The 22,585-nt window shown below is 38.8% G+C and overlaps 1 protein-coding gene across 11 annotated transcripts in view; it reads left to right on the forward strand.

Moving 5' to 3' along the window:
- MDFIC (MyoD family inhibitor domain containing) overlaps nt 1–22,585 on the forward strand; it is a 291,263-nt gene that overhangs the window by 235,691 nt on the left and 32,987 nt on the right. For 10 of the 11 annotated variants that reach the window (XM_038557428.1, XM_038557436.1, XM_038557437.1 and 7 more), the window contains one exon: nt 3,791–4,066. In XM_038557428.1, coding sequence (XP_038413356.1) covers nt 3,791–4,066 — 276 coding nt within the window. Of the gene's footprint in view, nt 1–3,790; nt 4,067–22,585 lie in introns of those variants that run through there. The other variant, XM_038557435.1, reaches the window with a different exon arrangement.

The raw sequence follows: 22,585 nt of genomic DNA on the forward strand, positions 1-22,585 counted from the left end.
GATATCATTTTGAAGATTGAAATGTAGATAAATCATTAAGGATATGTTTGAATACCACTCAAGCCATACCCGGTAATTTGCAAATAGTCAATTTTGATAGTAGAAAAAGGTCAGATCTGTCAGTTTGAGAATTTGGTGGCAGGACATAGTTGTCTTTTACCACCTTTATTTTTATTTATTGAAAATGTTTAACCATGACATATTAATTTTAAATTTATCTTGGATTATGGACTATGACAGGGCATTTTTGATTGATAAGAAGTCTCCTTAGCATTGGTCAGTTGGACATTTCACTTAACCAAGCTCTCTGATTGCTTGAAATATTCTTTTCAGAGAAAAAGTGGCCCAAAACATTCCATTTATTTGGCGAGATTACTGGTAAGTGCTCTGAAAAGAACATCAAATTAGGTTTAACTGTCTTCTTTGGCATCCCTTTAAATACATATGCATAACTCTCTATGTTCAATAGCAGTCATTAGGATGTCATTCTAGTTGATACAAGAAGCTACAGGAGCAGCAGATTAATCTCTAGATCAAATGATTGCACACCCATAAGAAATAGGTCTCCTTTTGCAGATGCCTTGTCCATTTTTGTTACGAGAAGGTCATATGTAGCTGCTAAACAGAGAAGTGACCGTTTTTGTTTTCCATCAAGAGTAAGGAAAAAAACAAAATATTTTGAAATATTTTCCCACTATTACTTTGTAGTAGTCCCAAATATTTAATTTTTAGATAATCATCCTCCTTTATCGCTGAAGAACTGAAAAACTGTATGAGGAGTTCATAGGCTAGTTAACAAATCAGATATTAATGTTAACAGATTTGGTAGGAAAGCATGCTTTTGTTAAGTAAATACATGAATGTTTTTTTTTCTTGAAATATGCACATTCATGAATGGACTGTTTTGATATGTTAAGATATTTTTCTTTAAGAGACATAGGATATGTGAACAAGAATTGAAGTAAACAATGTGTGCTGAAGACTTACTCAACTGCAAACTGTCGTCTTTGTCAAAAATATATATACTGTTTTAGCTAATCCCCAGATCACAGATAATCAGGCCCTTTTAGACATTGTCAATGCCACGTATAATTGCTAAGCTTTGCATGCAATACCTTTTCTAAATGGAAGACTTCCTAGTGTTCAGATTTAATTTATATTTCATAACTGTTCATAATTATAAATGGGAAAGAAGACCAATAAGAACAGCAGTTTTTGATTTTGAAAATCCAGGAAATTACAAAATAGTTGAATTTTGGCAACGAATGGTTTTAGTTCTTTCTGTTTTTTGCCCAACTGCTATGATTGATAGCTTTGCCTAGGAGCTACTCAATGAATGTAAATGTTGATTTGAATAATCTCATTACTTAACCAATGTAAACAAATAACATTTGGGGCTGGGGGGAGAGGAGTCAGGATTCTTTAGCTGCAAAAACCAGAATCCATTTTTGGCTAACTGAAATAGAGAAAAAAAAAATTGATTACCACACAGACCCTCCCAACAGTTACACAGCCAAGGATCATTCCCATCCATTCATTGAGGCTTCTCTGTTGAAAACCCCACTGCTGTACCATTAGCACACGGTCTACTAGGGAGTGGATATTGGACACCGCACCCCACTGCCAGGACCAGTAAACGCCTTCTTTACCGTCTGCTGAGAAGGAGGTGCCGCCTCCCTGGTGTGGCTGCGTGGAAGTCATACCTGTGCTTGGTAGGACTTAGGTCGCATACCTGCCCTCTAGCTGCAGAGGAATCTGGGAATGGGACAGAGGAATTGACAAAATCTGCGAGGGTGTTCAGAAATGCCAGGCAGCACAAATGATGAATAGTCATCCTACTTTTTTTATGATTCATTGTCCAAAGAATCAAATTTGTCTCTCCTCAGTGTCATGGTATTAAGCCTCTTCTGTTTTCTTTTAAAGATTTTATTGATATATTTGAGAAAGAGAGAAAGTGTGTGTGCACAAGCTCCTGAGAGCACAAGCAGGGAGAGGGGCAGAGGGAGAAGCAGACTCCTGCCTGAGCAGGGAGCCTGAGGAGCTGATCTCAGAACTCTGGGATCATGACCTGAGCTGAAACTAAAAGTCGGGTGCTTAGCCAACTGAGCCACCCAGGCACCCCTCATATTTGTTTTTCAATCTGGAATGTTTTGCTTTTCATATATAGGCATTTAATCCATCTGTAGTTTATTTCTATAAGCTGTGTATGCACTTGTATGTGCACACACACACATATCTTTGGAGCTCTCTCTGCTTTTCCCCTGGTTATCTGACTGTGCCTGGACCAACATCACTTGGCCTTAGTTCCTGTAGTTTCTTAAGAAGACTAATTATGCACTAAGGGAAGTGTCGTAACCCTCTTTTTCTTCCTTAAAATTGCTTTAGTGATTCTTGGTTGCTCTTCCTTATAAATTTTTGGATCAGCTGCTCGAGTTCCATGTAAAAGCCTGTTGGAAATTTTATGGGAATTACACTAAATAAATAAACTGGGTAGAATTAAAATTTACTCTACATTTGGTAGGATTTTATGTCCTTGAGTTTTGTTCTGTGGTTTTTGCCATAAAAATCTCTGCCCATTTTGTCCTAGCTTAATTCTTAGATACTTATGGGAAGGTTTTGGTGGCTTATTTTTTTCTTTTTTTCCTTTATGTTGTGAAGAGTTCATTTTTTTCTTATTTGCTGCTTGGTGACTATTGGCATAGAGGAACTTTGTTGATTTTAATATGGTTGATCTTGTATGTATCTTATTTAATTCTTATTTCACAATTTGTAGTCTAAATTTCCCTGAGAACCTTCAAATTATGTATACATCTCAAAAATATTTTTTCTCAGACCTTTTATTTCTTTTTCATGTTATATTGCTTTCGCAAGGACCTCCAGTGTAATGTCAAATAAGAGGGATGAAGCTGGGCTGCTTTTTCTTGGTTCTGACCTAAATGGGGACATTTCTAAAGTGCTGACATTTAATTCGGGCAGATTTGTTTTATCAGATTAAGAGGAAGCTCTCTTCTATTCCCAACTTTTCATAATGGTTTATTTTTGTACTAAATTAAAAAAATAAATAAATACAGAAAAGGTTTTCTCCGGGATTTATTTATTTATTTATTTATTTATTTATTTTTTTTTTTTATTTTTTTTTTTTTTTTCCCTCCGGGATTTAAAGTGAAATTGAAGGGGTGGGTGCCTGGCTGGCCTCAGTCAGAAGAGCGTGCAACTCTTGATCTTGGGGTCATGAGTTGGAGCCCCTTATTGGGTGTAGAAATTACTTAAATAAATAAAACTCTTTTAAAAATTAAAATAAGATGAAACTGAAAAGAAAACAACTGTATTTCTGTATTGTCCAGTTTTGATACCTGGATTCATTGTTCTTTTCCTTTTATCCAAAAAGATGATTAAGTATTTCATCCCATTATCAGGGATAGTAAGAAAATATTGCTGTGTTTCTAGTACACAAAAGAGGGACCCAGTACATAGAAAATAAATACTTGCCGTTGAATGAGTGTGGAATGACCTTTTCAGATTTCCAACTTAAATTTTCTTAAAACACAAAACAGTCTTTCTCGTTATATTCAAATTCGTTGTATAAAGTCACTTTTGATGACCCTGCTCCCACTTTCGTTTTTTTACTAATTGTTTTCTCTCTGTCCATATTTATTAATATTTTACTTCTTTCTTTCTATTTTATAGAATCATGGGTGTAAAGCCTAGAAAAAAAAGTCTGTGACTGAATATATGTTGACGATTTTCAAATATTTCTTTTTTAACTGGAGAAACTTTTCCTGTCGTCTAGCCCAACCCCAGCGCTTGCCTCAGCTTCCGACATGCTCAGAGGAACCAAGCGAGGAGGAAACCAGCAAGATAAAGAACGGCCACACAAGTCTGAGCAATGGGAATGGAATTCACCATGGGGCCAAACACGTATCTGCAGATAATCGAAGACTTTCAGCACCTGTTTCTCACAAAATGCATAGAAAAATTCAGTCCAGCTTGTCTGTAAACAGCGATATCAGTAAGAAGAGTAAAGTAAATGCTGTCTTTTCCCAAAAGACAGGCTCTTCACCTGAAGGTAAGTTTGAGAATTATGCTTATTTTATTTGACCAGATACAAAGTCATATTCACCAATAACTACTTGATCAAGCAAACATGATTGAGGAAACTTGCTTATCTTTCAGACAATGGGAATTTTGGTAAAATGCAACCTCTCCAAAGGGAAACCCAGGCTAGGAAGGGGAGTGCCAGCAGCTGACATCCTGCTCTAGATTCTTGTCTTCTAGAGTGAAGAGTCATTACTTTAAATAGAATTGATACACTTAACTGTTTCTCATACCACATTTAAAAATACAAATGCAACATGCTAGTGGTGGATGCATGTATTTTGTCTATCCCTGATTCATGTGTTATTATGTGGTTCAGTGATAAGATTACCTGCTTAGATTTGTCTTGCAAATCAGTTCTTAAAAATGCAAAACTAAAAAGAGAAAAAGATTTGATTTTTTTTTTTTTTTTTTATCCTTGCCAGGGAGTGGGCGAGGGGATCTCTGGCTTCACTGGCTAGCATCTTCTAGCCACCAGTACTGCCACCCCCTCTGGCCCTACCTCATTCCCTGCTCACTGTGCTTTGGCCTGTAGTTTCTCCTGTGCAGCTACGTGGGCATTCCCTGACCTCTCAGGAGCCAGTTATTACGTCTTCTGCTTCATCCTCCCCTTGGCCAGGTTAAATACTCTAAACCAGGTAGAGATTTTCTTCAGTATAACACAAACCCATCTGATGACAATGAGTTTACAACCCACAGACTCGTCTTACAAAAATAGCTTGCCATATTATGTATTTTTTAAAAAAGAATAGTCTCCCTACCATATGTAAGGTCCCAGATTTCTGCCAGCCTATCCATGTTCCTCTGTTCTTCCTTTTTCCTCTCCTTTAGCCGTTCTTGGGATCAAATAACTCAAGTCTGTTTCTTAAATATAGATGTAGATAGATATTTCCTCCTCTGGTTCAGGTATATCTGATTTTTTTCCTTATTCCCCTTACCTTTCAATTTTAATTACCATGAAATCTTAAATAAGGAAAAATCTGTCGATGCTTCTGTGAAGTTGGCCATGCTTATTCATAGAGATAAATTGAGTTGTAAATAGGAAATTGTATTGAGAGTTACCAAGAATGAGTGGGAGAAAGGATATTACGTTTTGGCTACAGGTGTCTCAAACTCAACTGAGGTAGAGTGTTAAGTTGATCAAATGATATGGTAATAAATGGTCTGCATAGTTCCAGGTCAGTGACACTACTTTCCAAACTAATTAGATTGAAAGGGACATGATTGACACTTTAAAATGAGTTTGACATGTAAGCTGTATGGTCATCTCTGAAGCAGAGGTAGGCTGTTAACTAAACTGGCTCTCCAAGGAGTTGGGAAGGCAATGCAATTTTCTTTAGAGTATCTTTGCTTCTAGGTGATTGGGTGAAATAATTGAAATCTACTTGTTTTATACATTTGAATTTACTTATCACAGCCTTAACCTTTTATTTGCCATTTGATATTTACTTATTTTAAAGAACGGTCTCTCAATCCAACCTGAAAGGTACATATACATCCAACTCGAGATAGCTTCCGGAATTTTTAAAATTTTTTCCGTTATTTGCTTATTTTTAAAATCGTGTCTGAAGTTATTTTTGATAGAAGAATGCAGGTTTTTTTTTTTTTAAGATTTTTATTTATTAGAGAGAGCGTGTGTGAGTGGAGGGAGGGGCAGAGAGAGAGAAAGAATCTTAAACAGGCTCCATGCCCAACACGGAGCTGGACGTGGGGTTCAGTCCCTCAATTCTGAGATCATGACCTGAGCTGAAATCAAGAGTCAGATGCTTAACCAGTGGAGCCACCCAGGTGCCCTAGGAGTGCAGCTTCCTAAGTAACATACAAACAAGGAAGAAAATCAGTAGTGTTGAAAGAGTTGTACTCTCCCTGTTTATCTCCTCCTCTTCCTCACTCAGTCCTGTGAGTATGTGAGGGAGATAAGGATTAAGGATAATCCTGCTCTATCACAAAATCTTTTCCAGATTGGACTGGGGGTACAAGTAATATGAAATACAAATGAAGAGGTCTAAATACATCATACAATGTCCTATCCAGAACTTGGCTGTGAGGCTATAGAATTTAGCCAACTCTATGTTCCTTTTGTTGTAACTGCTCAAATCTAGATGGATATTTCCTTGTCCCGGTTCATATATTCTCCAAATTAGGTATTCTTCTGCTTTTTGATGCTTTTTAAAGTTGGGCCCTGACTTTTCAGTTTTGAAGTTAAAATTTCTTCTCTGGCAATGTGCTGTAGTTCAATAAAAAAGGACAGAACTGGTAGATGGCAAGTGAAAGTACAAAAGGTGCGAGCTCGGCCACCAGCTCTCTGGGTTATTCGGGTTTCTCTGGAGCTTTTTCTATAAAATGGTTTGGAGTAGAAATCTTCCAAGTTAGGTTGGGTTCCAAGATTCTGTGATGCTGTCCTCACAGCAAAACTGCTTTGCTTCAGGCAGGTTTCTTGCTCTACAGAATATGTGATTCCTGGTTGAGCAGAAATTTAATATGTGCTGAGTTGGGACAGGGCAATGGCAGGAATGGTTTTGTTGAACAGGGATAGTATCTGGATTTCAGGAGGTCTGTATGTCAGAACAGTTAGTCTTGAACAGGCTTGATTTAGGACATGAAGAGAAATGGATAAAAGTTATTTCAAAAAAAGGAGAGGTTTAATAGTTTTCTCAGTTTGGTTTTTGTTTCACATTTTCTTAACAGTTTTTATTGTCAATGCCTGTTCCTCTTACAGTAAAATGAGCAAATGAATAGCAAAGTAATATCCATTGTAAGCCTCAAAATCAGCTAATCATAGTTTGACATTGTGTTTTTTTCTGTACAAATGGTGCTTGTGGTTATTTTTGTGTTGCCCATAAAAGTGACAAGTAGGCATTTTTCTGGCTAAGATGATGGAATTAACTATTTTATTTTGCTTCATTAAGAGAAGGAAGGGCCTCTTTGCTGACCAAGTTTGGAAAAACTGAAAGATATGCACCTCTTGCTTACACAGAGCTAAAGATTGACCCAGCCCCATAACTGAGCCAGCATGTTGGCGACATCTCGTAAGATGAAACTGTGGGTTAGGTACAGCCTGAGTGCAACTAGGAATGTGCACCATCCAATCTCTTCTTAAGCTATGTTGATTCGTCAGTTAACTCATTCTGTGTTCCTCCTTCACTCACATGATCTCATTTTACCCTCCCCAAAGCACTGTAAGTCAGTCTCTCTATGTAATTATCTAATTGGGCCTCAGTTTTCTCATTTATAAAAGACAGGCCAAGTGAACCCACTGACATCAATTGGTATATGGTAGAGATGAGATTGAACCCTAGACGTTCTGGCTCCACCGTCTATGCTCTTAAGCACTGGTATTTTGCCTTATTAAATTTCCCTGAGGTAAAGGTAATTACTGGTCACTCCACCACTGGATGGTGACTGGGTCACCTAGGGGTTAGGCAAGGATCTTCTTATACATGTGCCTTCTAGAAGCCTTTCTTACTAAAACTTTGAAAGGAATTTACACGCTTTTGCCCTGTGCTTGTTTTCCTTTCCTACCAGACTGTAAATTCTTTAGGAGGCTAGACTTACCTGAGTCTGTTTCTCTTCTTTTTTTAAATGGTGGTGCCCAGGACAGTAGCTTCATGGTTTCCCACCAGTTAATAAGTGATAGTGTTTTATTTCACACACCTTTATCCTATTCTTCCTTGAAACTAGCACTAGAAAAGAAAATGTGTACTCAAATTCATTAAAAAAAAATGTTATTTTAAAAAGTTCCTTTTATGCAATAGAAGAAAAAGAATACCATGTTGGGAAATATTGTACCTTTTATTTAAAGGTTATTAAATAGGTAGATTCTACTTGTTTTGTATAATTAAGTATTTTCATACATTCTTTAATTTTCTGATTGCATCAGCCAGGTGGAGAGTTTTAAGACTAAATGTTTAAGATTCTTGACCTTTGAAATAATTATAGTATAATTTAGTATCATATAATATTCAAATTGCCAAGGGTTTTCATTAGACTCTAAGACACTTTTCTTATCATAGGAATGGTAAATCCTAACACATTTTAGGTGTGCCAGTTACAGCTCTATATTTGTGTAAAGATTGTTTCAACAAAGATGTGTCTAGAACATACTTTGTATGTTTTGGGTTAATGTGCCATCATATATACATCTCCAGCCCCAGAAGCTCCTTGAACATAAATGCTGAACAAGACAGTCAAGAGCCTTGTGTATATAACAGTACCTAGGATCCATCGCCTTTTAATCACACAGAGGCTGCGTGGCCTAGTAATTAGAGCATAGATGCTGGAAGCTTCCAGTCTGCTTCAGCTCAAATATTAGCTTTATTACTGTCCCATAATGTAATCTTCTGTAGGCTTTATATGCTTCAGTCTCTTAAATATAAAATGGGGATATTATTCATACTTCTTCATAGGATTGTTGTAAAGAGGAATTGAGTTGATATCAGATTCCTTGGAGTTAGAACAGCCATCTGGCTCAGATGAAGTGTTTGATAATGATAATAGTGACAGCAGCGTCACCTGAGGAACTTACCTGGGTTAGGAATGTGAACTGCAATGGAGACTCAACAGAGACTTGAGGGTAGAGAGAGAGAGACATTCAAGGCTGAAAGGGTGTTATGGATTAATGTGTTTTGTTCAGAGAACCATCAACGGTTCACTGTTGTCAAAGCTGAGTTAGGAGCATTGAGACTGGAAATGTGACAAAGGGCAAGTCCACAGCAACCCTGGGATGCCTTGTTCCTCCAAGCTTTAATAATCTTCTCTGAAGGACACCATTTTATATCCAGTGTCTATTTCTTGGACAAAAATTATTTTCTCTCTGTAATGCAGGAATTACTTAAAACCAGATGCCTTCTTACCTGTTCAGTGTGGCTACCTAGTGAGCACCCACGCACAGATTGCTTTTATAATCCTTTTGTACGTTAAAAGTAACTATTGCCATATATGACTTGATGAATTACTTTAGACTTGTTGAGCTGGGATGCTACCAAGCTCTAGAAAGTCTTTGGATAGACCTAAGCCCAGTCGTCCAATTTTACTGGTTTTTCTCTGCTTCCCTTTCTTCGACCTATACTCTTGGCTTCCTACTTGTCTGAGCTTTTTCATCTTTTTAGAGCCGACTTCCTCCCCCTTTTCGGTGTATTTCCCCTTGTATTTGTAGCATAGGAGTTTATACTGGAGAGACAGGGCACAGTAGTGTCATGGGAGGAACGAGGCATGATTGGGAGTCTGAGTGGGGCACACAGCCTTCAGAGGGGATGTAGTACAATTGAGCATGACTGTTTGAAAAGCTCACCGGTTGGGGATCCCTGGGTGGTGAGCAGTTTGGCGCCTGCCTTTGGTTCAGGGTGTGATCCTGGAGTCCCGGGATCAAGTCTCGCATCGGGTTCCCGGCATAAAGCCTGTTTCTCCCTGTGTCTCTGCCCCCTCCCCATGTCTAACACGAATAAATAAATATTAAAAAAAAAAAAAGGAAAGCTCACCGGTGATCAGACACATCCTGCCCTGCCCCCCTTCCTTGATTTCCCCTACCCTCCCTCACTACAAACCTTGACATAATTCCATGTGTTTGAAGGTGTGCCCTTACTGCAGTCGTTAGAAGTCCCTGGACCTGTGGTTAAGTGACACAACTAAATGCCCTTGCTGCTTCTCTCCCCTCAGCCTGGAATGTTCTCATAATTTCCTTTGCCTTTTTGAGCTGTGCATTTTTCAAAATTGCAACTTGGGCATTATCTTCTGGTGCTCAATTTTGAGCTAATTGTCCCTCTTTTGTGTCCCCCTAGCACCTTCCACATTCACAGTGATACTGAACTTTATCTGTCTTCCTGCACTAAAACGTAATTTCACTGAAGGCAAAGAGAGAATACCGTCTTCTTCTAATTTCCAGCAGAGCCTAGAGTCGGGCATGTAATACTGTGTTCAGACAATGTTGAAGCAAGTAAGGAGCATAAACCTGAGAACACAGGTACTTGTTCTTTAGCATTGCATAGACGTGATGGTTGAAACCTCAATGGCTAAAATCCGCAAGGGCAAGAAATGTGGAGCTCTAGGAGTGTAAACATCTGAGGTCAGCACGAGGTGAAAAGAAACTCCAGAGGTAGGACTCGAACTCAGAACTTGGCCTCTCATCCCCATCATTTCCCCATCATTGTGGTCCTCACTCAACAACATGTGCCCAACCCCTAAAACCAGAAAAAAAGGTAAAATTCAAATTGAATTGTTCATTCTCCGTTACATAATATTATAAAATCTTACATTCTTTTTCCCCCATAAAAACGTCAGTTTTGCCTGTAATTATAGAAATACAAGTATTTTAGTGGAAGAATAATAGGATTTTATGATATGACTGTAGTGTTATAATCTGAGCTTCCAGAAACAAACTTTCTGTGGCTTTGGCAAGATCTGTCGCTGCATTCCTCAAAATACTTAATTTGCTTGGATGATGTTTTGTTTTGTGCTGTTTTCTCAGGCACTGTGCCTTCCATTCCATGTCAAAATGATTGTGTGGGAGAAAGGTTTAGAATTCTGCTTTCCGAGGCAGTATTTGCCAGTCCAGTGGAAAACAGGCCATTAGTAAATTTCACTGGTCAACTAACAAACTCAGTGGAACAACAGTAATACAATGAGATGGGTGTGTGAGGGGAAAAAGGCATGATCAAAGCTGACGGTGTCAGAGTATAAATCATTCTGCACATATAAATCATTTTTACTCACTTGAGATATTTAATCAGTTTTTTTTTTTAAACTGAACCAATTATCTATCCAAAGTATTTATAAATGGTAACTGTGTCATTAGGACCAACTGTAAATATTTAAGTACACTTCTTTTAGAGTTTAGGAAAAGAGGTTAACTATATAATTTATGTTCTAGAGTAAATTATTCTCGTACCTATCACTTTGATGAGCACAGAAAAGATTTTATAAGGTTCTGAAATAGATAGAATTTAACATTTGAAGCATTTCAGAACTGCGTCTTTTAAAAGAGTAGACCACTTTGCAGGCCAGGTTAAAGAAGAGAAGGAGCCATCAGCTATGTGTGGATTTTACCTCCTTTACCTTTGGCTTTTGGGTTTTGTAGACAAGATGCTTCCACCACTGCTCTGACAATTAAATTAGCTTAGCATTCACTCAGGAGGTGGGTGGGGAGGAAATAAAACAATAGAGATACAGATAGATTGGCCAGGAAGCTCTGGGGTGTGGGGTGACAGAGCCAAGAGACTATTTAGAAACTCCGCTTTAGAATAATAGGCTAAATGGAAAAATTGAATCAGTCTTAAGACCCTATTAATACACCAGAGTTTTAATTTTTTCTTTCATGATGAAAAGTTTATTTAGGTGGTGCTGTTACTACGTCAAACGGCAAACGGCACTAAGTAGGTACAGCAGCCGTCCTGCTCTAGGATGAAACTTTATTTTCAACCCCATGGTTTGTGTAGATGTGAGCAGTTAGAACCAGAGGTTTGCTTTAGGGTTTCAGGATTAAGTGCTGGGTCCTAGCCCAGGGTTAAATGTGAGTAGAACTCAATAGTAGTCAGCCGTACATCCTAATCAGGATGGTCCTTCATTTTCTCAACTAACTGAATTAGAAAATTAATAGAAATTAGGAAATCATGAATAGCTCAGTGTAGTTTGAGTTGAACTGTAGACCAGTTCGATTTTAAATGATGATATACAGTCCAACAGCATTTGGAAATACACAATTGGAGTTTGGGGGGAGTTTGATCAAGTACATTAGTTTATATTCTCATAGAACATTTGAAACTGAATTTGGATGAGTTCTGTAAGAGATTTAAGAGAAAAGATCAGATGGCTGAAAACTAAGTGACTCAGGGATCACTGGAGGCCAGCCAGCTTGGTGGGCTGGGAATGTGGGTTTAGCTTACGTGCTTGGGAGACAGTCCCATGGAAAGTTCAGACTTTGCACTACAGGTGATGTCAAATAGAGTAAGTCAGAGTGAGGCCAAGACACTGATAAGATAACCCTCGGGAGAGGTCAGAGGCAAAGAGAAGTGGATGATTATCTTGCTGAGAAAAAAAAACTGGAAAGGGTAGTGTCATGGAAAGAATGTTTTAGGAAAAGGACCAGATAATTGACAGGTTCAGCAGGATGAATACTGAAATAATTCTGTTGGATTTCATTGTGGACGTCATTTGGTGACGTAATTTAGAGCCATTTTCATGGAGAAGCCAGGATGATGTGGGTTGTGGAATGTTGAAGAAACATACTGAGAACAATAGTTCTAGAAAGGCTAAAAACCGGGGTGGAAGAGTGGGTCCAGGGAGGTTGTTTGTTTGTTAGGTATTATTTTAAGATGGCTTTGAATGTGTTTACATTTCAATGAAAAGGATCTAGGAGGGAGGAAAAATTTGAATATGTAAAAAGTAAAGGTGTTAACTTCTTCACGAGCCAGCATATAGGTTCTTTAGAGTTTGACTCTTGAGTTCAATTATACTGAATTATGTAGTTATATATATTTACCAAAGAGAATTGAGTGACCAGAGAAGCGTTTACTGAATTGTTAACCTAGATGACTCTACTGACTAGGTATGAGGAAATGTGACCTCAAGTGATTAAAAAGCCTATCTCAAGCCCCTACTCCTACCCCATTCCAAGAACACTAACTGGCATTGGAATGGAAGGCATTGACCGGGTGGGCAGTTAGGATTCGGAGTTCCCAATTTCTGATTGTTGCATTTTAGACCATAAGTTGATGGAAGTTTATAGCCTCTTATATTTAAGATGGGTAAGGCCCCTGATTGCATTTAAATCATAGCTTAACTATATGCAGTATAAGAAAGGAAATACAGCATCAACAAGTAAAACAGGCAGTTAAAGAATTAGAAGAAAAGTGTAGGAAAAATAAGGAAACCATTACATAAGTAGAAGTTAATTTTAAAATGTATTATGTGGCCTACTCTTGACTGAATTACTGTTGCAGGCAAAAGCTTGAAAAGGTTAAGACCTAACCTGGAATAAATTGGCATATTGATTATGATAGTCTTTTAGACAGTGATTCATTTTTGGTTCCTGGGCTTCTTTGAGAATCTGATAAAAGTTGTGATTCTTTTCCTCGAGTTTTTAAGAAAGATAATGGTAATGGAATCCTGTTACCTCTTGTGTGGTACCTACAAGTAAAGACATTGGACAGCTTCAGACATCTTACTTCAAAATTGAAGGTCCTCAGACATTTGAATAGCGAAGGGAGAACAGCTAATGAGAATGCTGAAGAGCCATTGTAAGGATTTTGAACAGATGAAGGACATGATCTAACTTACCATTTGTCAGCAGCACCTGCTTCTGGTGCTGAGAGTTCACTACAACAGGCACGCAAAAGCTGAAGATCAAGGCCTGCTGTGTGCCTCTGGCGGGAATTCAGATGGGAGATGGCTGGGTTAGATCAGGGTGAGGTGGTGGTGGTGAGATGTTGTGACATAGGGATATATTTTGAAGGTAGAGTAAGATTTACTGAATGATGAGATTTCAGTATGAGAGAAAGACAAAAGTCAAGGATGACTCCCAAGTTTTTTGGCCTAAAGTAATAAGTTGTCACTACGGGAAGAACAGTCTTCATTGGTGGAGGAGAAGGATTTTGGTCATAGTCATGGATCTGAGGATAACTTTATAATTCAGAGGAATGGTCTGCAGCCCAGGATATATTTTATGAGTCATCAAGGTATTGAATGCTCGGTGGATGGCATCACCTAGAACTGGGGTTCTCAAATTTAGCACTGGGTATTTGGAGTAAGAGCTTCTGGACATTACCACTCGCTGGGCTTTGCCCCCAGAGATTCTAATTCATTTGGAATGGGGTAGGAGTGGCTAAGGTATCAATATCCTTTCCAAGCCCCCCACAGGATTTCAGTGTGCATACAGAGTTAAGAACCACTGCTCAGGATGCAGGTAAAGGTAAGCATTCTAAAAACTGAGCCCTGGACTACTCCATGTAGAGAGGTCAGAAAAGGAAGACAAACCATTAAAAAAAAAAAAAAAAAAAAAAAAAGGATGAGTAACTGGTGATGGTGAAGGCACCACTAAAGAGGGACAGCTTGAAAACCAAATGAAGACAGGTGTTTCAAGATAAAGAGAATGACCATGCGTCAAATTCAACTGAGATATCCAAAAGGATAAGTGAGAGGTGACCCTTGACATTGTGGTGACCTTCATACTTTTGGTGTTGTGATGGGGACAAAAGTCTAATTGAAGTTGGTTCTAGAGAGAATGAAAAGAGGAATTGAAGATTGCAAGTCTGGGCTACTCCAGTTCAAGGAATTTTGCTGAAGGGGGGAATGTTTTCAGACATGAGAGATATTGGGTGATTGTTAGTGGTAATGAGCTACTGGAGGTGAGAATAGGATGTCTCAGAAAGAGATGGGAGGAGATATATGCCTTATGCTGTAGTTTACTGATATCCGTATCTATATTGTATCCTTCTCCAGTTATGGACCATGAAAAGAAAGCAGCTATGCTTTGGGGTGATCTTAGAAAGTGCCTCCTACCTCTAAGCACTTTACTACAGCAGGTGCTATACATTTATTGAGCCACGTATCTTACAGATGACCAGTAGGATTTGGCATGGATATTACAGCTTTGGAAACCTTCCATTTTAAGAAAATATTTTATCTTTTGGAACGATGGTAATTATGATAAAAGTTTCCATTCGTTTTAGAAGGATTTCAAAAAATTATTTCATAGTTACAATAATAGCACTAGACACTGCGTAATACTACAATTCTCAAAGGAGGAAGTTTTTGGGAAAAGATACAGAATGTGCAGGATGTTTTGAATCTTCTGACAAAAACTGGCTGATGACTCATGAGTCTCTTGCTGTTTGTGAAGTATATAAAAGGAAAATAGTATCAAAGTATTGCTCATTGGATATAATTTTTATCTTCAAATATTGGAGGTGACCACTTTCAGCAAAAGTCTCAGACGCTCAGATAAACCGAGATGTTTTGTGTTTCACTTTAACCTAAAATTTACCACTTTAGCTACAGTATTTACATTGAAAAAAAAATTAGGATTTGAGGATTAATGAATGAAAATACTTAAATAAGCTAATAAACTGAAAAAAATACTGATGTGTAATCCATACTAATAATTTATGCCCAAAAGTCATGTGGTCTGCCTACTGACCATCTGGAAGAAAGAGAAAATTCAAACCGTTAAGTCTAATTAGGTTATAGTCATGTTCCTTTGACTTCAACTAAAACCGTTTTTGATGATACTCTACCGTGTATTTTTTGTCTTGGTGCCTTCATAAATTTCCCAAGGTTTTTTTTGCCCCATGTTTTATTCTTTTCTTTTAGTTCTTTTCTTTGTGTGCCCCCACCATCATCCCTGTATAATCAAAAGATCTATTGTCTCACTTGCTTAAATACGCCCAAAAATGTTTAAGAATAGAGAATTGTAGTATTGGGGTGAAATTAATTTGGAACAGGTTAAAAAAAGATTCCAAAGGAACAGGAACAAAAGGGTGTCCTTCATCTCCAGGAATAGGTCTGTTTTATCCCTAGAGAAGCTTCTCTCGTTGCAGATCTAGCCTGCAAGCAGAGTTTTGGCTCATTTTGGTTATTACTCCAAAGTATACCTTCTATGTATCTGTCCATCTGCCTATCCTCATCACCACCGCCCCTTTGTCTCATCTTCTCACTTTCTCTCCCTCCTGACTTAGAAGTTTTGCATGATTTCATTGAACAGTTTATTGCAATTTAGAGGAACCCAAATGGCAGTGATTCATCACATTTTCAGTAGTGATGTTTTAATATTATTTTCCGATAGGTTTATTCTTAGCTTGTATGTTTGTGAGTATGGGTACATGGAGATTTTCAGGGCTATATCTTTTAAGCCAAGACCCCAAATTTTTTAAACAATGATTTCTTGTTCAAGGTTGAATTAGACTCTCGTGGTATTGGAGTTGATGTCTTTCAGAATACATAGTTGCTGCACTGTTTGGAGTGAGGCAGGGTTATTTGAGAATGTGATTTTTAAAACTAATTGAAGTAATGTAGAAGAAATGTGTATAATTTCTCTTAGAAATGTTTGCACTAATTTAGTAATGTATAGTGTTCAACTAGTACAATTTTTTGTATAATTCTTAGTTTAGTATAAAATAGGATAGAGGGGAGCTGATGGTAAAAGTTTGGCTTATTTCTGAAAACTTCTTGCATGATAAAATTTTTTCTTATAAAGTTTAAGTTGAATACACTAGGAAGCTTTTTAGAAATATCCACTTACAATTCTCCAGTTGAGGAGTTCTTAGCTTTGGGAGAAAAAAAAATTATTTTCGTTAACTTCTATACTTGAAATCTAGCTTTCCCTCAATTAGAAATGGAAATAATAGATCTCTGACTTTGTCGCTGATATTTTCATATCCTATTACCATTCTTGCAGAAACCCTGAAATACTATTTATGTTAACCACTACTGTAAAATTATGGTAGTTGGTGTGTTAGAAGCACCTATTTTTATTCTATGTCAAGTTTTAACGTTTTAACATTTTAACAATTTTGGTTTCCTTTGAAATCATTTTTATTTTACACCTTTAAAAATATTTTGTCCACAGCACACAAAACAACCAATACCAGGCTCTACCCTGCTTTGCTACATCCTCAGCATTCTTTATAACCTTATATTTCCGTGTGCAGTTTTCATAATGCAAAAACACAGATTTTTTTAATAGCTTTCTTTTTTGGCTCCTATGAAATTGAAATAAGCGTAAATTTCCACCTTAAAAACTATGTCACATAGTAAATTCCCAAGTAACCGTTGTTCTCATGTTTACATTTTCATGCGTACTTTTATAAAATTATTTTTTAACCACACCCTAGTCAGCAATATCAGGATACAGAGCCATGGAGAAAATGATTTCTGTGGTTTTGCATGCCACAATTTGGGTAGTCTTTATTTAACTCTCCATAAATAAGTACAGGAAAAAACAGGAAATACATCAAAAGTCAACAACCTGGTGAAAATTTTGTTTGTGGGGTCTCAGGCCAATCTTTTGAAAGGATTTTAATTGATATATAACATACTGTGACCTCAGGCCCTCTTCCCAGCACAGGACCCTGGTAGAAGAGAAAATAGAAAGTGGTGGACATGGTGTCAGGCAGGTAGAGGAGGCAGGCAGTGTAAAATTGAATGAGAAAACAGTTTGCTCAGGGAAATTCATGATATTCCTTCTTTTGAGAGGGAAAATATTCATACAAATAAATAGTAGTTGTCTCCTCAAAAGATTAAGAAATCCAGGAATTGCAGGGAAATATGAAGATAATTGAAAGAAAAGAGCAAAATGGATTGATATACTAGTTTTCCAAAGACATATTAAACCTGCCTAAATCTCTACTCTGAATTCTCTTGGGAAATCAAACTGGAAGAACTGGACCTCTTGGGGAATACTATCCCCATAACATAACATAATTTAAAGTTGACACTAGAAGCTGAAGTTTATTTTTTTTTCTAATAATTATGCTCAGCGAGGGATGCAGAAATTGCATTTTGGAATGACAGAAGAGGAGTTATTTTAGAAAGAACTTTTCAACATCGGTGGTAGATGTCTCCTGGAAAATATGTTCTCTGGGGTGACAGGAGAAGATGAAGTAAAAACCAAAAGTAATCTCCGCCTCAGGCCGTACAAATGAATTTCAGGAAGTCAACAGGTATTGAAAGATCTGCCCTGTGCCCAGGCCTGTGTACCCGAGTCTGTAGGGCAGTCCCATTTTATTTTTAAACCTAGTGCTTTTGATTATTCTGTTACTTTTTAAAAATTATACTTCTACCCAGAAAGGAGTAGGAGCATACTGGCTCTTGAAGCCTGGTTGAACCCATTGTATCTGTCCGGCCATCCATAGAGTGTCTTCTTTCCTGATGCTTGGATCCCTTGATGAGACCCTGTCCTTCTGGCATCCCTGCCTTTCAGAACCACAGTCTGGACTGTCTTTGCAACTCCTCTCTGTGCCACGGGAGCTGAGCACTACTGAGGAAACCTCAACCTCCCTATAAATCACCATCATGACCCATGTGTGGTCTTGGGTCTCAGAATTCCTTAGCAAACCCCTAGTATGTCCGTCATTCATTCAACAAGTCATTATCAAGCTTTTTCTGGGGCAGGCACCCTTTTGGGAACCGGACATGGCAGTGAAGGATGCAGACAAGCAGACCTGCGCTCTCCATTTTGCACCATGGCTCTTCTCTTTTGTCACCACTCTCTTTAAATGAAACTCGCAGAAATTTTCCCTCACTCTCCATAGGGAGAAGACGCTTTCCCTGCACAGATTTCTTAAAAGGATATCTGCATGTGCAGGCTCTACTTCATTTTTCAATTACTCCTCTTCCCACTGCTATTCACTTTCATCCCTATTACATCACTGAAATTTCTCTGGCTCAGCGTAGTATTTGACACAATCTCCTTGAAATCTTTTTCTTTCCTATTTCCATGGCACCTCCCTTCCTTGGAGTTTTTACGCCCTTGGTAAGTCGTCACTTTTCCTCAGTCCTTTTCTCAAGTGTTGTTTGTCCCCTTCTCCTTTGCTCATTACTTTCTCCCTGGACGCCTTAATAATGTTATTCATTATAAGAATTTCAGCTACCTGGGGTGCCCTAGCCTGGACCTCTCTCTCTCTCTCAGGCTCTAGGCCAGTGGCTCCAGCCACCTCTTGAACATTTCCATTTGACAGATTTACCATGTCTTACATTTAAAGTATTATATTATTTTAAGTAGATTCCTTTAAGTAGGAGTAGGTTCCACGCCCAGCTTGGAGCCCAGGATGGGGCCTTGAACTAACAACCCTCAGATGAAGACGAGAGCTGAGGTCAAGAGTCAGATGCTTAACTGACTGAGCCACCCAGGTGCCTCTAAGGCACACTATTTTTCTTCCTATATTTCTTAGTAAGTGGCTCCAGAAACCAGGGAGTCATACCTGACTGGAGTCTTCCCATCAGTGCCTCATCCATGGTCTTATCAACTTCTGTTGATCCGACCACCTCTATTATATTCCTCAAAGTCCCTTTATCAGTCCCCTGACACCATATTGGTACCACTGGTGCTGCTACTGCCTCCTCTTTTCGAAAATGGAAAATTGGAAGCTTTCTCCTTGGTTTTCCCTACCCCAATAATATTGAGCCATTTGCATCTCTAAAACTAGCATGTTCTTGCCTGTGTGCCTTTGAATAACCTCCCGACTACCTGGAACCACCTTTACTTTCTCTTCACCTAACACATGCCATCAGACCATCTGCTCCTGGGGCTTAGCCAACTTGGGATCAACACATATTCAGCATTAATTAACTTTCCATTGTACTTTGAATATTGTGTAAAGCCATGTAATGGCTCTGTTCCATGCCAAGAAAAGACCTTGAGCTAGATTTTCATAGAAACTTAGTGTCTGGAAAGAATTTGGAGATCATTTTCTTCATTATATGCATATAGATACTGAGTGAAATGATTTTGTTGAAGGTCATTTGGCCAGTAAGTGACAGAGTCAAGACTTAGAAAATAGGTTTTTGTGCCTCCAAGAATGCCATTTCCTTGTTGCTAGAAGCCTCACCAAAACCAAACAGACAGACAACCACCACAGACAGTTGTGGCATTTCTTTGGTATTCACTGGCCCGAATGGCCACAGTAGGTAATGAGCTGTGACTCAGGAAAACCTCAGTTGGGGGTGGCCCAGATGAAGTACAGAGCATCGAGAGGCAGCTAATTAAGAGGATTTTTATTTTTTATCTTCTTTTCTACAATTTAAAATAACAAGGCTACAGGATTTTTATTGGATGAGAAAACAGGTTTGTCAGTATTAGACTACTTGCAAACAACATGTTCATGGATTTTCTTGGCTCCAGAATTGTTTGTACACTAAATTAAGGTGGAGGTATTTATACCTTATAATTTCAATGTCATGCTGTCCTGTTCATCTGAGGCCATAAAAAAAAAAAAAAAAAAAAAAAAAAACCCAAAACCAAATGGTATTAATAGATAACATGGGTGGAGAGGGAGGGATGTGGAAAGAGTAACAATGCCATCATTGATTCACAAATTAATTCCATAAATAACAGGATTTACCTCCTGTGCACTGCTTTGAAATGTGCTTTGGTGTCTCATTTCACTCAGCTTGTTCTTCTTCATCTGCTTGGAATGTCTGTCAGACTGCTGTGCCTCTTTGGTTGGGGCCTGGCTCTTCTATCAGGACTGGGGAGCACATCCTGGGCCTTCTCAATGCAAGGCTATTCTTGCCTGTGGGAGGCCTATCCCCCCTGCTGGAGATGCAGTCCTGCCACCAGTAGTGTGCAGTAACTACCAGGGCCTCTCAGCTCTTTGGATTGCAGAGATGCAAGCGCCTGGAGAATTAGGGTGCCTGATGCCAGCCCTGTGAACACGGACAGCTTCTCTTTTTTATGTGTGTGTTCCACCAAGATCTTGGGTCACAGGTAACCTGGGCAATCCTGTGGGGTTCAGTAATAAGCTAATAATGGATGACTAAGCATCTGATATAGGAGTTCTTGTTCAAGATGTCAATGTACGATTCTGAATTCACCTCCTCTCAGTGACACCCCAAATCTACAGCTACATATGGAACCATTTCTCCTGAAAGAACCTAGAAACTAGCTGTGTGAATCTTTCACATATGGCAAAGAAAAAAACCCACATCCAAAGCACGCAGGAGTGGCTGAGATGCAGTCTTGTTGTAAAGCTCACCTTGGTGCAGTGACACACAATTAGAAGGAAACTCAACACCTGGAGCTTCTCCCTGAAGAGCGAAGGGTTTGAACCCCACCTTTGGCACCCTAACCTTTAAGGCTGCATCTAATAGATGAGCCCCCAAACATCTAGTTTTAAGCCAATGGACTTGCATCCCCAAGACCCAAAAAAGACTGTTAAACTGAGGAAAGGTTAGTAAGGGGCTTGTGCTCTCGGACCCACATGCCCCATGGCCCAGTATAGAGGCAGCTAGAGGTGCCTAGAGCTGAAGATAAGTAAATACTCTTTAAATAAAGTGTCAGTATTAGGGGCAGGCATCTAATTTAACACACATCTAGGGGCCTGGAAGGATAGTCTGAGAACTGACAGGTAACTAACAGGCTGGCAGCTACCATCTTAGGGAGGTTGCTTTCCCTCTGCCTCCCTCCAGCTAAGACACTGCAATCCTCTCCAGAGACCTCAGAATGGGGGCCCTATCTTTGTTGTCTAGAATACCAGATGAGCTTAGAACAGGTGTCTGGTGCCCAAGTCTTGGTGGACAGCAGGGCCTGTGTTCCTGGGTCCCACAGACTAACACAGGAGGGACTGTTCTGGGCCAGCTGCCTAGGGCATTGCACAAATAGCAGAGTGAAACATCCCCCTAGTGTTTCTGTGAGAGAAGGCCTATTTGCTTAACATGAGCTTTGACTTTGGGCAGGCTTCAGATGGGGCATATATCTAGGAGCCTAACAATAAGCATTCCAGAGCCACGGACCTATGGATGCTTTCTTTAAGCTCTCCTCCTACCTTGCTCTGGATTACTTGCATCTTCCTAAAGGAACTTGTATATCCATCTGCTGCCCTAATTTTTTAACTGTCACCCAGTAGACACCTCTAGATTGCCTAAGCCTTGGAAGCCAGTGGGATTCATACTTGTAGTTCCTACAAGACTATGCAAGTATTTTTGCATACTTTAAAAGCTATCGCTGCAGGGGCTGAGGGGTCAGGCGGGGTCTGTCTTCCAAACAGTTTGAATCTAGGTGCTGACTGAGATCCTTTCCTTGTAGAAGAACATTGATAAGTTTTAGCACGCTCTCAACCACTGGGAGCCACTAAAAATAAAGTAGGCTATTGGACAATCACAAAGGTTTGAGATACAACCAAGAGCTAGGATAGGGTTGAATGGTAAGATTCATCTGCTACATAAAGCCACTGTGCTTCTTCACAATGGGCAAGGTGGCTGTTTTATCTAATGCACAGAAGCCAACAGAGAAAGTCAAGAAGAATGAATAAAGAGAGGACTAGGTTTTAAAAGAACAAGACAAAGCCTAAGAAAAAGTTCTTAATTAAGTGGAGGTAAGCAGTTTATCTAACAATGAGTTCAAAATAATGATTTTAAATATGTTCATCAAACTTGAGAGGAGTGAACACAGTGAGAACTTAAAGAGATGGAAATGTAAGAAATTACCCAATGGAAGTCACAAGCAAAAAAAAAAATAATAATAGAAGGATTCAACAGCAGACTATATGAAGCAGAAGAAAGGATCAGTGAACTCAAAACAGCAGTGGAACTTACCTCATCAGAGCAGCAGAAAGAAAAAAAGAATGGAGAAGTTAAGATAGCTTAAGGGAGTTATGTGACAACATCAAGTGGGCCAGCATTCACATTGAAGGGATCACAGAGAGAAGGGACAGAAAAGTTATTTGAGAAAGTAATGGCTGAGCATTTTCCCAACCTGCTGAAGAAAACAGACATCCAGATATAGAGGGCTGAGAGATTTCCAAATATGATGAACCCAAGTCATACCAAGATACATTATAATTAA

This window comes from Canis lupus, chromosome 14 (assembly GCF_011100685.1).
Source record: "Canis lupus familiaris isolate Mischka breed German Shepherd chromosome 14, alternate assembly UU_Cfam_GSD_1.0, whole genome shotgun sequence".
Taxonomy (NCBI): Eukaryota; Metazoa; Chordata; class Mammalia; order Carnivora; family Canidae; genus Canis; species Canis lupus.